At 38.7% G+C, this 14683-nt stretch overlaps 1 protein-coding gene across 4 annotated transcripts in view; it reads right to left on the bottom strand.

Annotated features, from left to right (window-relative positions):
• The window catches only part of Utrn (utrophin), a 506964-nt gene that overhangs the window by 369666 nt on the left and 122615 nt on the right, over positions 1–14683 (bottom strand). For all 4 annotated transcript variants that reach the window (XM_005389232.2, XM_005389234.2, XM_005389233.2 and 1 more), the window contains 6 exons: positions 10959–11051; positions 9702–9779; positions 9286–9378; positions 6293–6465; positions 3637–3752; positions 2800–2960 (listed from right to left, as the gene is read on the bottom strand). In XM_005389232.2, the coding sequence (XP_005389289.1) occupies positions 2800–2960; positions 3637–3752; positions 6293–6465; positions 9286–9378; positions 9702–9779; positions 10959–11051 (714 nt within the window). The remainder of the gene's footprint in view (positions 1–2799; positions 2961–3636; positions 3753–6292; positions 6466–9285; positions 9379–9701; positions 9780–10958; positions 11052–14683) is intronic.

Consider the following 14683-nt stretch of genomic DNA (forward strand, 5'->3'; position numbering starts at 1 on the left):
ATTTTGAAAACACGATTACATCGCAGAGCTTCCCCGCATGAAATCTTTCATTGCTTTTCTCAATGCTCCTAAGACATTATTTAAAATCCTTATACTCATTTGCAAAAAGACTACGATAGCAAAAAAACAGAGAATGTGTGTGTGGGACTGGATCCCGACAGTTTAATCAGAGGAGACGGCCCTAAAAGATTCCATTTTAATGAAGGGAAAATGGGAAGCTCGGTATGCAGGAGTGGGTGGAGAAGCATTCTGCAGAGGGGAACATGCATGTTCAAGAATCACTGGGTGGGGGGTTCCACTATGCAGTGCAAAGACGGGCAGCGTCTTGCAAACTACAAGAGAAGAAAAGGTCTTTAATTAATAGAAGGGCTGGGCAACAAAGAAAACACAAAAGACATTTTGGAACAAGAATCAAATGAATCCAGAAAATGAAATACAGGAGTTAAAAAATGGATCAATGTACACAGAGTGACAAAAGGACAATCAAGGGACAGATGATGCCAAGACAGAAAAAAGAAACTGAGTTAATTTCAAGACCTAAAATCCTGAAACTGCAGAGTTAAAGGAACTCTGAAGACCACTTAGGACCAACCTCTACACTTTAACAGACACGCAGGAACTAAGCAAGTCAGCCACCAGTCGGGGTCACTTGCTGAACACTAATAGCTTGAGGCAAGAAATGAAAGCTATAATCAGCATGCAAATATTCAGAGATATTGATTAAAATACTTGACTAGACTCCCAACTGGCAAATGTCTAGAGAGAAATGCAGGAATTTTTTACGAAGCACCTAATGCATGTCTGCCAAGAGCAGAGAACCAGAGAGCAAGGCTGGCCAGTGGCTTTCACTGGAGAAGAGAGGATTGGAATCTACGTCAAAGAATAGGTGGTTAAAACTTAATCTCCTTTCATTTCTACAAATAATTCAACCTCCAAAGAACTAACGAAAGCATTCAAATGAAGAGGTTAGTGCTGAAACACTTGCTCCTAAGGAAATAGTAAATGAGACGTCATTCTTCTATCTACACCCTCAAAAGGCAAATGAAATCTCCCTCCTTATTAAGAGAAAATAGCCTTAATTGTAAGCCTTAAAATATTCTTCCTTTCTAACAAAAAGAATCCTAATCCAAGAAAGATTCTAAAAAGCAAGTGACAAACCCAGGTGACGGAGGCCCCTGAAAAGGTGCATCGTTACTGCAGAACAATAACTGCATTAGCAGAAGCAAACATAAGTCAGTTATGGGAAGTCAAGGCTTCCTCAGCATCATTTAATTTTGAAAACAGCTAAAAAAAGAACAGCAGGTTCACAGTCCAGTCCTGTCTCTCATCTTTTTTTTTCTTAATAACCTTTCTGTTTTCTCCTAAAAATCATGTCATTTTTTGAAATGGAGAAAAAGTAAGAAAATTGGTACATACTGCCTGAAGAAAATCGGATATAGCAAGTTCTTGGAATCTTGGGCTGGGATGCTGTGCTCCTTCAACTTTGGCATGACTGTCCTAACACGGAAATTAAGTAGCTTTTGGGAGGGAAAGTGGTAGCGGAGATTAAACTCAAAGCCCTCACCCTAAGTCACATCCTCACCCCTTCTTTTATCTTTCATTGTGAGACAGCATCCCACTAAGTCACTAAATTGCCTCGGCTGGGCTCGAATTTGCGATCCTCTGCCTTGGTCTCCTAGAGTACTGAGATGACAGGCATGCACCATCACAGCCAGCCTTAAGTGACATTTTTGAAAAAATAATTTGTTGACCGTTGTTAACTTCCTATTATCTTGTTTTCAAATTCTGTGTCATTGTTTTTATTGGTTTTCTCCTCTCTAAAATAAAGAAGAATCTGTTGAATGAGAAAGACAAAACAAATTGAGAGATGTTATAATGACGACAGCTGATGCCTACCACATGCTTATTAGTTACAGTAATTCATTATCAAGTAGGTGGTTTCAACCATATGAGCTCCAAAGTTAAGTAGCTGTCCCCAAACAAGTAGCAACAGGATGAAATTTAAATTCCAGAGCCCATGGTCTCTGAGTTTGCAAAACGCATTTCTTATAATTCTGCAATCCATATGTATCTCTTGGTTACTGGGTTGCTAAAACATTGGACTAAGTGACTTCCGAGGTCTGATCCAACTCTTAAAAAGCCTCTCACTTAATGAATTAAGAAGATTGGTCAGACTAACACAAAAAGAGATAAATATGGATTGATTCAAGATAGGAAAGTAAAGGAAGAAAAAAATAATCATTAGATCTTCTAGAAAAAAATCATTTGTATTCTGATGAACCATTGTAAGTTCTTTCATAAAAAACTTGACAAGTAGCTTACCACAGACTAAATGAAAGAGGAAATAAACCTTATATTTTGATAGCCCTTGGGAGAATAGGGACAATTATTTATTAATGGCCCTCCCAAAAATAAAATTAGTACTATCTAGAGAAAAATAAGGCTGACATGGACAAAACCATCTTTGATCATGTAGCTGACAACTGGGATAAAAGATGGTGACTATACACAGGGAAATTGTAGGTCCTCAAGCGGACTTATTATCAGTAGCCACACAGCCTAACTCCAGCCTCGCTATGGGTAATAATACAGTTTTCTTCTTAATAAGGTCACCTGAGGTACATTTTCCATTGCAAGCATGCAACAGTGTGCTAACTGAAAACTGAGCTTCTAGTAATGTAGGATGAGAAACGCAGATGCTCCCAATCAAGAAAAAACGCTCTGAAAGTGGGTGGTGACTGGTACTCATGAGAAACCAAACGTGCCAAGTCAAATATTTTAATAAAAGTGTGCCAGTACCTGTAAATTAATTTCTTCCTCTTCACATTCTTTCTTGTATTTCCGGGGCAGTGTCTCTACCTCTCGGATGGCATCTATCGTGACTTGCTGAGGTAGCACCTCAAACAAAGATGTTAAATACATAATTATGGATTTCTTGTCAGGGAGCTGAACAGCAACGTCTAGAAGTGGAAGAAAGTGAGAGCCAGCTTAACCTGGATGTCCAAAATATATGAACTGCTCAAAATTAGGTAGAAAATAACTCTCCTTAGTACCCATAAACAACACTTAACATATAATCTTTTCCATACCATGTCTCAGTACATTGCTGTTTCATACCATGATATATAAGGTAAGAGCCAAGAGCACTATTTACTCATATTTCTTAAAAAATCTTCCCTAGAAGCTTCCCCAGGATGCTCCAAATTAAGCTACCATGTTACCACTGAAAATAATGACGCAAGACTTCATTTATACTATGAAAATATATCTTGGGTTCAATCCTATGACATCTATAAAGTCTTCACATCATAGGCAACATCGCATAAAATGCATTTTTATAAACTAAACCAAATACTGATTTTTTTACAAAATAATTTTTCTAATACTTTATATCTTACTTGATATAGATTAGTTATTATTCAATGAAATAATTAAATTTATGCTTAAGGATATTCCAAATTGTTGGTACAAAAGTACTACTAATTCATCTGTAATAAAATGGCTTATATTTATACCTCGAAAGAAAGACTCCTCAATTCCCATAATTCATTCTAGAAAGAAAAACCAAAATACGGTTTTCCCAAAGTTCAAAACTGTGAAGTAAAATCAAGGTTGAAAATAAATAATGAACACTACCTTCAGGATCTAACAGCTTCTCAATTCCCAGGTAAGTCTGAGCTTTGTTGAAGGCATGCTCAAGTCTCTCGATGGGGGACATTTTGACAACTCTATCCCAGCTGAAAAGGTCAGGTCTGAAATCACCATGGAAATAAAATCAAATGAAGACAAAATATTGTGGAAACTAAGTAGGCATTGTTATAGTCTAAGACATTTCAGTTTGAGATTTTTTCTTAACTCTCAACTTTCTTAAAAAGTTAAATCTCTTATATCCCAAAGTTTTGTCAAATACTATATAGCATTTGAAGATAAATTACAATGATGAAAATAACAAATAACTCATTCTAGGGTTCTTGTATTAAATATTATTGTTAAGATTTCTTGGGTAACCACTAAAAGACTCAAGTATATAGTATTTCCCAAGTCACAGAATATAAAAGAGGGTTGCAGAAACCCATCAACACAAAAGAACACAAGACAGAAAAAAAATTTTAAAAGGTAAAAGAAATAAGAAGCTCAAACTAAGAGGTATCAATTATCACAATCAATATTAATGGACAAAATTCTCCAACTAAGTGAACTGAATAAAACATATAGCTCTAATTTGTCCATAGAATATTACCACAACAAAGGCCTTGAAAACGTTTCCCTACAATTGCCCCTTCCAAGCTACTACTGTTTATCTTGATTTTCTTTTAATTCCACAATTTAGATATTGTTGTTGCTTTAATAACCCAACAATTGATTGTTTTCTTTGCTCTCTGTCAGTTCTTGTAGTATATTACATCTACCTTCCACCCTCTTTTCCCTAGTTGAGTGGTACCTCCATTTGCTAACTTAATTCTTTCCATGATTCTGATCACAAACCAAATTGGAGGAGAACTGAATCAAATTTCCCCATAGGTCAACATTGAGCCAACACTGAATTTGACTCAGTTTGTGACCTTTACAATTTATATTTTCATTTTTGAAAATTACTGTCTATCTCCCCCTTTTGGAATAAGAGGACTGGGATTTTTCTCTATTTTGTTTTCTGCTACATACACAGTGTCCAGCACATATATGTGTTCAATCAATTAACAGATGGAAGGCGTTTTGATTAAATTCAACTGTTTCTTCATAGAATCTCTTAACCACCTAGAACTGCGGGTAACCTCCTTAAACTGGTAAGAGAAGATGGTGATAAGATTTCTAACCTCACAAGATAAATAGCTTTCTTATGGAAAAACATTAGAAGCACTGCCTTTGTTTTTTTTTTTTTTTTTTTAACCTTTTTTTTTTTTATTTTAAGGATAAAAGGAGGGAAACATTAACAGACATACAACATTTTACAACATATCACAAGCACAATACAGACATGGTTGTTCTTCTATCTGCTGTTTCTATGCTGAAAGAAACTGTCAATGAGTCTTTGGTTGACCAGTATTGCATGTCTATATCTGTTTTCATGAGAAGCCACTTTGAAGATATCAATATGTAATACAACCACCATTGTTAATTCCCTACCACTTTGTTTGTAACTCTGTATTGTCTGTATTGTGCCTTTGTTTTTAAGAACAAAACATTCTGTTCACCATCATCAAATTCAAATCAACACCGCATTATAGGACAAAGCACAAGGCTGAACCAAAAAGAGAAGGGGGTGAAGAGAGGAAAGTGGGAAGGAAGGAAGGAAAGAAGGAAGGAAGGGAGGGAGAGAAGGGAAAAAATAACCTCTTTCACACCATCTGGAATTTAATATTTCCAGATGTCAAACACAGAAAACTCTACTTCACTTTTCCATAACAGCCAAGAACATACAGAAAATGAAACGTGAGAAAACTGGTAATTTAAAATAGCAATAATACATAATAAATTCTGCCACTGGCGTTTAAATCCTCGATCCACACAGAAATGATTTTTGGGATATGCTGGGGTAACAATCCAATGTCTTATTTGCATATGGATAACCAGCTGCTCCATACAGTCTATTCATCTGCAATATCAACACAGTCTTGTTTTGTTTTCTTTTGTTTTTTAACTAAGTTATCCTGCATAATGGAGCTATTTTGGAGCTCTTCATTCTATTAGGATGAACCATATGAAACTACTGCTCTTAGACAACAAAAATAATCAAGTATTGGCAATTTTATGGGGTTCAGCCTAAATGTTACTGTATTTATTTATAGCACCACACATTCTTAATTAATATAGCCTTGGAGTTCTAGTTTCTTTTTGCAAAATACTTCAGCCTGGTTCTTCTTCAGGAGTACACTGGATATTCTTGGACCTCTGGTCTTTATATAAAAATTTGAATCTGTTCCCAAGTTCGTAAGAAAAATTGTGTGGCTATTTTTAATTGAGTTACACTGAATATGTAGAGTCTTTCATTGTGAGAACAAAAGCTAACACAATTTTCTGTATACATTAATGGCTAGTATTGAATGAGTGGGACTGAACTATGTGAGTTATTTTAACATTTTTTTATCACAAATATGTAGACAAAATCATGGGCTCTGCACTGTGGGATGTTGAGTTGGAAAGCAATAAACACTGAGTAGTTTTCTACTCCCAGGAGTAGGGGAGCATGTGCAGAAAGGAGCGCATGGGGCAGGTGCTCTAGGGAAGAGCAGAAAAGATGTAGAGAGGAGATGCACATCCCTAAGACCCTCTTCTAAGCCCAGCAAAGCCTCACTTGTGCCGGTGGAGCACGGCGTTAAAGGCCAGTCCGTCGGTCCAGCTGGTGGTGAAGTTGAGGACGTTGACCTGGCTGTAGGCCCGCGTGGTCTGGCGCACCCAGCTCAGCAGGATCTTCTCACTGTTAGTCTGCTGCAGGTCAGACATGACGTCCTTCATGACGTCCTTCACCTGTGGGGACAGACCGCACTGCCTGTAACCTCACAGGGCTTCCAACTGGGTCCTGACACAAGGAGCTACTGTGGATCAGGTAACACACATTTATTGCACTCCATTTTCTATACACATTGGAAAGGTAAATGCTAAGTGTTTATGTGGGGGTACTGGGATTTGGAGGCAATTTGTATTGTACTTTTGTCCACGAATGTATTTTCTCCATTTTAACATCTGTACTATCATGACAATGGACATTACTTTCATAGTCACATAAAAGTCATGTCTTATGACACTGCAATCTCTGCACTTTGGGGAGACTTATTTTTTGGAACCAGAAATGGAACTCAGCACCTTGCACTTGCCAGGCAGGTGCCATGCCACTGAGCTACATTCCCAGCCCCCACCTCCACACTTTGAAAAGTTAAGAAGGGAATATTACAAGTTCAAGTCCTGCCTGGGCAACTTAGCAAGACCTTGTCTCAAAATTTAATAAAAAGAAATTTAAAAGGGGGCTGAGGATGTAGCTCAGTGGTAGAGTGCCCCTAGATATGGGCCCCAATCCCACACATCAAAAAAGGTCGTATTTTATTATTTTCACTTACAAAGCAATTTACACCAAGAAAATCTCATTTTTCTTTTCTACAAAAAGGCCAAAGGAAGAACTTCTTAATCACTAAAAAAGAATGAAGTATCTTTTCTATTAGCAATCATGATTACACTCTAGAATTAACATTTTATGTTATTATTCTAAAATCTTTTAAGACAGGTCTCAAAGAATGATATGGATGTATCAAAAGGACCCAGAAGCCAACTTAAGAGGCTGACACAGGCCAAATCTAGAACCATTTCAACATCAAAATGAAGAGTAGTAGTAAGAGGTTATAACCTTATGAGTACTTAACACTTATGTAAAAATTTATGACTATGTAAAGATTATGTAAAACTTCACGATGTATCCACTGATACACAAACAAATGAATATAGATGATAGATAGATAGACAGATGATAGATAAAGAGACAATAGAAAGCTCTTCTTTACAAGTAGAAAAACAATGAATAAATGTGAAAAGAACAGCAAAATTAGAAATTTACTCTTTGCCAAGCATCTAAATCACAACTGATCCAGGTAAAAATTATGAATGGCTGCTAAAACTGATTGATAAATGCAGAATAAACAGTTGAATATATACACAGCCTCAAGGTGCATCCCCACAAAACAATACTGAATAACAAAGTGTGGTCAAGGTACAGCGGAGAAACCTGACAGATACCATCTGTCTTGGTTACTTTTCTCTACTTGCTGAGACAAAATACCCAACGTCCAAAATGAAGGAAGGAAAGGTTTATTTAGCTTACAGTTCGTGGGGGTTTTAGTCCATACTTGGCTGGCTCCGAGGCAGAAGATAACAAAGCAACAAGAGCAAAGAGGGAAACGGCAGCCGAACAGCAAAGCAGCCAGAGCAAAAAGGAGGAATGGCGGCAAGCAGCTTCTTTCCCTGCCTTACATTGTAAACAGGCTACCCCCACCTAAGGGGCATGTAGCTCTCACATAATCTCCATGCCCTGCTCTTCCACAGGCTCAGGATGTATACAAAGTAAGCACTGTGGCTTCCTGCTGAGTCACTTAGCCAAACCTCTAGACTCCCCAAGTTGACACAATGTATCAACCATAACACCATCTTACCCAAACACCGCTAGGAAAAGCTACAATGGACTGAGTGCGGCCCTGCCCTAGTGCAGGAGAAAAGTTCAACATCACTTCTGTGGCATCTCTGCCAAAACAACCCATATCCAGCAACATGGGAACATAGCCAAGCCCCATGGAGGGGCAGTCTACAAAATAACTGCCAAGTACCCTTCAAAAAACCAATGTCATGAAATATAAAGGACTCACAGATTGTTCTAGATTAAAGATGAGAGAGACATCGCGAACGCAGGACATTGGATTTTTTTTTTTTTTTTTGCTTTTATAAAGGGTATTATAGGGCAAGTCACACAATCTCCATGAGATATGTAATTACATAACTATTCTTTCAATGATATTTTTAATAATTATATAATGCTTTAGGATGTAACATTATTTTATATAATAATATATAATTATAAATATTAGCATACATTTTATATATTATATTATGGCATTGCAAAGGAGTTCCTGAGTTTTAGAAAAATGCTGTTTTTGGAAAATACACGTGGAAGTATTTAGGCAAAAACAGACAGAATGAGCACAAGAAATACTACTATTAACATTTGGGGAATCTCACTATAGGGTGTTTGGGGAATTCTTTGATCTACTCTTAAAACTCTTTGGTAAGTCTGAAATGATGCCAATTTCCTAAATTCAATATTTTAAAAAACATACTTCATCCCCCTCTGCCAAGAAAACAGCAAGTTGTTCACTTCTTCCTCCTCCAAAATCCCTAAATTAACGTCTAATCCCAGTATCTCAACATGGAATCTTATTCGGAAATAGTGCCCCTGCAGATAGAAGGAGAGCGAGGTCATCCTGCTGTCCTCATGAAAAGGAGGCACTGGGACAGACACACAGGCATGGAGAAGGCCAGGTGAAGACTGGCACTGCACTGTACAAGCAGCACCAGGGATGATCCACAAGTCATGACCTGGGGACACATAGTACAGGTCGTGCCCTGGGTCCTCCAAAGGAATCCGCCCTGCCTGACACCTGACCTTCCATTTCCAGCCTCCAGAACTGCGAGACAATTTCTGTTGGTCAGACCAGGGAGACTGGTACTTTGTCAGGACAGCCCTAGGAAAGTATGGCACAAACAGTACATTTTCAATTCTGGGTGAGAGGTGACTGGAGATGTCTTCACCTGCCAGTGCAGAATGATGCTCCAAAGTAGGCCCAGAGTCAGTTTGTGGTTCCCATCGACTATGTCCGTTCCTCCTATGTTCACTAATTCCACCTATCGAAATGAAAACGTAACTGTTAGGACAGTGTCTTCACAAAATTCTGTGTTTCTCATTTAGCACATTTGCACAGCCATACAAGTGAGTGATAAGAGAACTCTCATTTTAGAGAATAAAGGAAATGTAAATCTCAAAACTGTTATTTACAAACTAGACCAATAAAGCCACCGGAAAAGCACACGAGCGTTCCTTCGTGTGTAGAAATTGTCCATTATTTCTCGGAGGAATCCACTGACACCAGTGCACAGAGCAGGTGGCAGGTGGCTGGCTTCCCAACAGACAATGTGGACGGCAGCACAGAATGACTTTGCAAGCTTACGTTGTTCTGATGTAAAGCCTGCAGCACTCTGTTGACGTTATTTAAGGCATGCACCCTTGTGGAACCGCGTTCCTTTGTCTGGAAAATAAAACACGAAGCAAGTAAGATCCATTGTCCTTCCATGTGAGTGACAAACGCTGATACTGAAATGTACGCGGAACAACAGTTCCGTACACAGCGTCCTCAGAGGCAGGATTTCAGGCCACCATCCCTGAGCTATTGATTACAAGATGCAAATTCTCCTAAGCAAATTCTCCTATGCAAATTCTCCTTCAGGCAGTGCTTGCCTGACTTGCTGGTACACTGGGGACCTCCTGGGCAGCTTCACAACCGGTAATACTTGTGTCCCGCTTCCCGGCCCACCAAAGATTGTGACTTCATGGGTCTAAGGTGTGGTGTGAGTAGAATTTTTAAAAGATCCCCTGGTGATTTCAACATGCATATAAATTTGGGAACCTGTAAGACAAAGCTTTTCTCCACATTGGACTGGATGCAGAAAGATTGTCCCCTGTATCCTACACAGATGGGGACAACAGAGCAAGGATTCCAGTTCCAGCTGGCACCTGCAAGAGCCCACCTGGAAGGCAGGAATTCCTCGCCTGAGGGGGATGTGAACAGCTTCCTTCCACCTCATGGGCCAGGGAACCTTATCTGAAAGAGGCACCAGCCTCCCCAACAGGTGCGCAGCCACCACCTGCCTGCAAAAGCTGGACCCACTGGTAGCAAGAAGGGTTAGGGCATCTCTCTGTTCCTTTGTAGCGCTTTCACCTCTGGTGTAAAAGTTTGTACACACTAAACACATCCTCTTCACTAGCAGGGTTATTCCAGTGCGGAGAACCATACTCAAAGTGCTAAAGTTGGATTTGATAAACAAACGCAAAGATAATACTGAAAATCTGAACAAAAATATATGCTATACTTTCTAACAACTGGTTCTTTAAGTATTTGTTAAATAACAAATGGTTGTTTCTGCACTCACTACCATTCAAACAATTATGCCTGCTCTACAAATCCATACTTTTTTGTAATCCCCAACCTGGGCAATCTCTGAAAAATAGACATTTATGATAGTTTTTTCTTTGATGAAATTAGAGCTCTCGAGAAAGCCTAAATGCTGCTCTATCCCAGCTTTAGTTAAACTGCTCTTTTTAAGGCGCCTCTTTCAGCCTTAACATTCTAAGTAACCCACAATGGTACGCAAGGATCACAGTGACCAGAGACAAGCCCTTAGGCTGATACACAGAGCTGGCTTCTCACCAGCGATGTCCCTGTGAGGCCTTCCAGAAGATCCAATAGTTTCCTGCCATCTTTGAGGTCAGTGAACATGTCATTGATGGGTGGCTTCCCACTCTATGAAAGAAAAAAAAAACAAAACATAGGTCACATCCGCAGCAGAAATCCCATACTCTACATACTTGGCATATGAATTAGTGGTTTCACTTTTTCAATTCAAAAGTTCTGGATAATCCGCAAATGATTCAAGTTTGCCTTGTATAGAAAGAACCAGTAATAAGAGAATTCTGAAACCTCCTAATGAACCAATTGAGCTGAAAGATAAAAATTGCACTGTTTCTTAGAGTGAGAACAAATAAATACATGGTTATGTGGTTCATATGCCTGAACTCTGGCATAAGCTCAAGAGAAAGGAATGATAAACAGAAACATTAAAAATGTCAACAAAGGCCCATGACACATGGGCATCCCTAGCCATCACCACACTCAGGGCAGGACATCGGGCAGCATTTCCACAGCAGGTGTAGGTGATTTCATTAATTTCAGCTCTCAGGGGACGAGTCTCTAGTGCTCAGCAATTTCTTAACAATTACGGCACTCTGGGCTGTGTCTAAGTCCAGTCCAAGGCCAATATTTTGACTCAGAAAGCTTACAGAACTCTTAAACTCTTGTCCGTGATTGGTGAATGCCATCAATTCCCATCAATAATCTTACTCTAGTGTCTGACACCAGAAAATCTCACTTCCTTTGCACTAAATTTGGTAAATCCTGGTCTTCCTATGCTAGGAAGAGTTGTTAGTAATAGCGCAATTACTATTCAGAAAATCAGGAAGTCTTGGTTTTAAGCCCAGTTTGACCACTAATTACCTGGTGAACACGGCTCAGCTACTTAACCTCTAACCATACGTTACTGTAAAGATCGAACAATGCAGTGTTCTATGACAATGTCCTGAAAACTGTAAAGCACCATGGAGTAATAAATGCTGTATTATCTTGCATCCAATTTTTGCCTGCTATTACAAAATCTCCAGAGACTAATACCTAGTTACTGCAAATAATAAAGGCATTTTGAAACTGGTAAGTAAATCATCTCCATTTCTCACTGTTAAAAATACATACATATCAGTCACACAGAGCAAAATTGTACTCCTGAGCTTGAGATAGAAGAAAATCATTCTGAAGTTTCGTAAAACTTAGCATTACTTTTTCGTTGTTCTCATTTTTTTCAGTTTTTTGTGTTGGTACACATTTGCATTACATAATGATTGCATTCCTTGCGGGGATTGGTACATGTGCATAGCACATCTTAATTCTTTTCTCCATCCCTTGCCCTCCCCTCCCCACGGTCTTCCATCTCCTGATCTCCTAATCTCCTTACCATTTTAACAAAATCTGTCTCCCTACTTCCTATTACATTTTTATTTTCCTCTTTATATTTTGGGTCTCTCATATAAGAGAAACCATATGGCATTTAAGTTTGTGTGTCTGATTTATTTCACTTAACATTATAGTCTCAAGGTGCATCATTCATTCTTCTGCAAATGACTTGTTTATCTTTTTTATGGCAGAGTAGTATTCTATTGTAATACCACATTTTCTTTACCCATTCACCTGTTGGTGGACATACGGGCTGCTTCAAAGATTTTGTTATTATGAATTATGCTACTATAAACATGAGTGTGCATGCATAACTATAACATGACATCTTTAGGAAGACACCTAGAAAGGGAATGGTTAAGTCAAATAGAATTTCTAGTTTTAGTTTTGTGAGACATCACCATACTGATTTCTATAGCGGCTGTGCCTGTTTACACTTCCACCAACAAGACAGAAGGGTTCCTCGTTTCCCTCACAGCCCCACCAGCATTTGTTATTATTTCATTTCTTGACCACAGCCATTCTTTCTGGAGTGAAAAGGAATCTCTGTGTTATTTTAATTAGCACCTCTGTGATGGGAGCAATGGTGAACATTTTTTCATGTATTTATTTGCCATTTGTACTTCTCCTGAGAGATATCTATCTATTTCAGTTGCTCCTCTGTTGATAGCATCTTCAAATTAGGGTGTCTATAATTTTTTTCTTTTTAGTTCTCCATATATTCTAGATATTAGTCCTCTATTGAAGGAATAGCTGGCAAGAAAATTTTCCCACTGTGTAGGTTGCTTCTTCACTGTGTTGGCTGTTTCCTTTGCTGTGCAGAAGCTTTTTAATTTGATGTGATCCCATTTGTTGATCCTTGGTACTATTTCTTGTGTCATTGGGGTTCTGCTGAAAAAGTCCTCACATACACCTATGTCTTTTAAGAGTTTTACCTATTTAATCATCCAGCAGATCAAGGGTTTCTGGTTTAACATTCAGACCTTTGATCCATTTTGATTTCAGTTTAGTACCTGGTAAAAGATATGGGTCTACATTCAGGTTCATGCATGTGGAGAGCCAGTTTCCCCAGCATCATTTATTAAAGAGGCTATCTCTCCTCTGGTGTGTACTTTTGGTTCCTCTATCAAAGATCAAATGATTGAATGTTCCTGATGTTGTTTCTGCATCCTTTATTTTGTTCCACTGATCTACATGTCTGTTGTTGCATTCATACCATGCTGTTTTTATCACAGTAGCTTAGTAATATAACTTCAAATTCAGGATTGTGATGCCCCTGCTTTGCTCTTGTTACCCAGGATTGCTTTTGCTATCTTGGATCTCTTCTGGCTGCATATGAATTTTAGGATTATTTTCTCTAGTTCTATAATGAATGTTATTGGCATTTTGATTGGGATTGTGTTAAATATGTATATCAGTTTTGGAAGTATGGCCATTTTGGGTATATTGATTCTAAATACCCATGAACAGGGGCTATCTGTCCATTTTCTAATGTCCTCTTTGATCTCCTTCCTCAGAGTACTATAGTTTTCACTGTAGAGGTCTTTATTACCACACATCACTTTTTTCTCCTCTCCTGATTCCTTACCTATTTTTAAATAACTGTAACAGTTAACCAATTTTTTTATAGACAAGTGCCTGTTCCCTAGTTCATCAACTGTAAAAAGGGGTAAGTGTGGAAAACTTATCACCACACAATCAGGAAAGAATAAGCTGTGGCTTGTTCATATCTGTAACAAAGCTGATTTTCTATTCTAAACGGCCACTGCAATGGGCAGCTGTCACTGTTGGTGACACACAGATGATCACCACCAATATCTGTAACAAGCAGTTTTGCATGACATGAAAGCCACATTCCAGAGGCTCCAGGAAGCTGAGCCAGGGACCTTTCCCACACACCAAAGACTTCCTAATTGCTATCAGTGAGAGCAAAGGGTAGACCTGGTCCTCATCAACTACCTGCCTCTAATGTGTCTTTCCTGCAACCAACCAAAAGGTAGCATAAAATAAAATAAGTGCAAATATTTTTCCACATTACAAATAAGTATGACTGTCTGTCAGCAACTTTATCCGCACACAACAAGGCCTTTAGTAGCCACGGAATAAGTAACATGGCCCTTCTGCATCTGCTTATCTGTTAAAAACTCAGATTACAGGGGCTGGGGATTTAGCTCAGCGGCACAGCGCCTGCCTGGCAAGCGCGAGGTCATGAGTTCAGTTCCTGGTACCAAAAAATAAAAACTCAGATGACAGTAGAGAAATACAAACTGAAACTACATTAAGATTCTGTCTCACTCAAGTAGAATGGCGTCATCAAGTGTATAGAAAAATGGGCTGCACTGGGATGTGGCTCAGGGGTAGAGCACTTGCCT

The sequence above is a fragment of the Chinchilla lanigera genome, unplaced genomic scaffold, assembly GCF_000276665.1.
Source record: "Chinchilla lanigera isolate Chin_1 unplaced genomic scaffold, ChiLan1.0 scaffold00035, whole genome shotgun sequence".
NCBI lineage: Eukaryota > Metazoa > Chordata > Mammalia > Rodentia > Chinchillidae > Chinchilla > Chinchilla lanigera.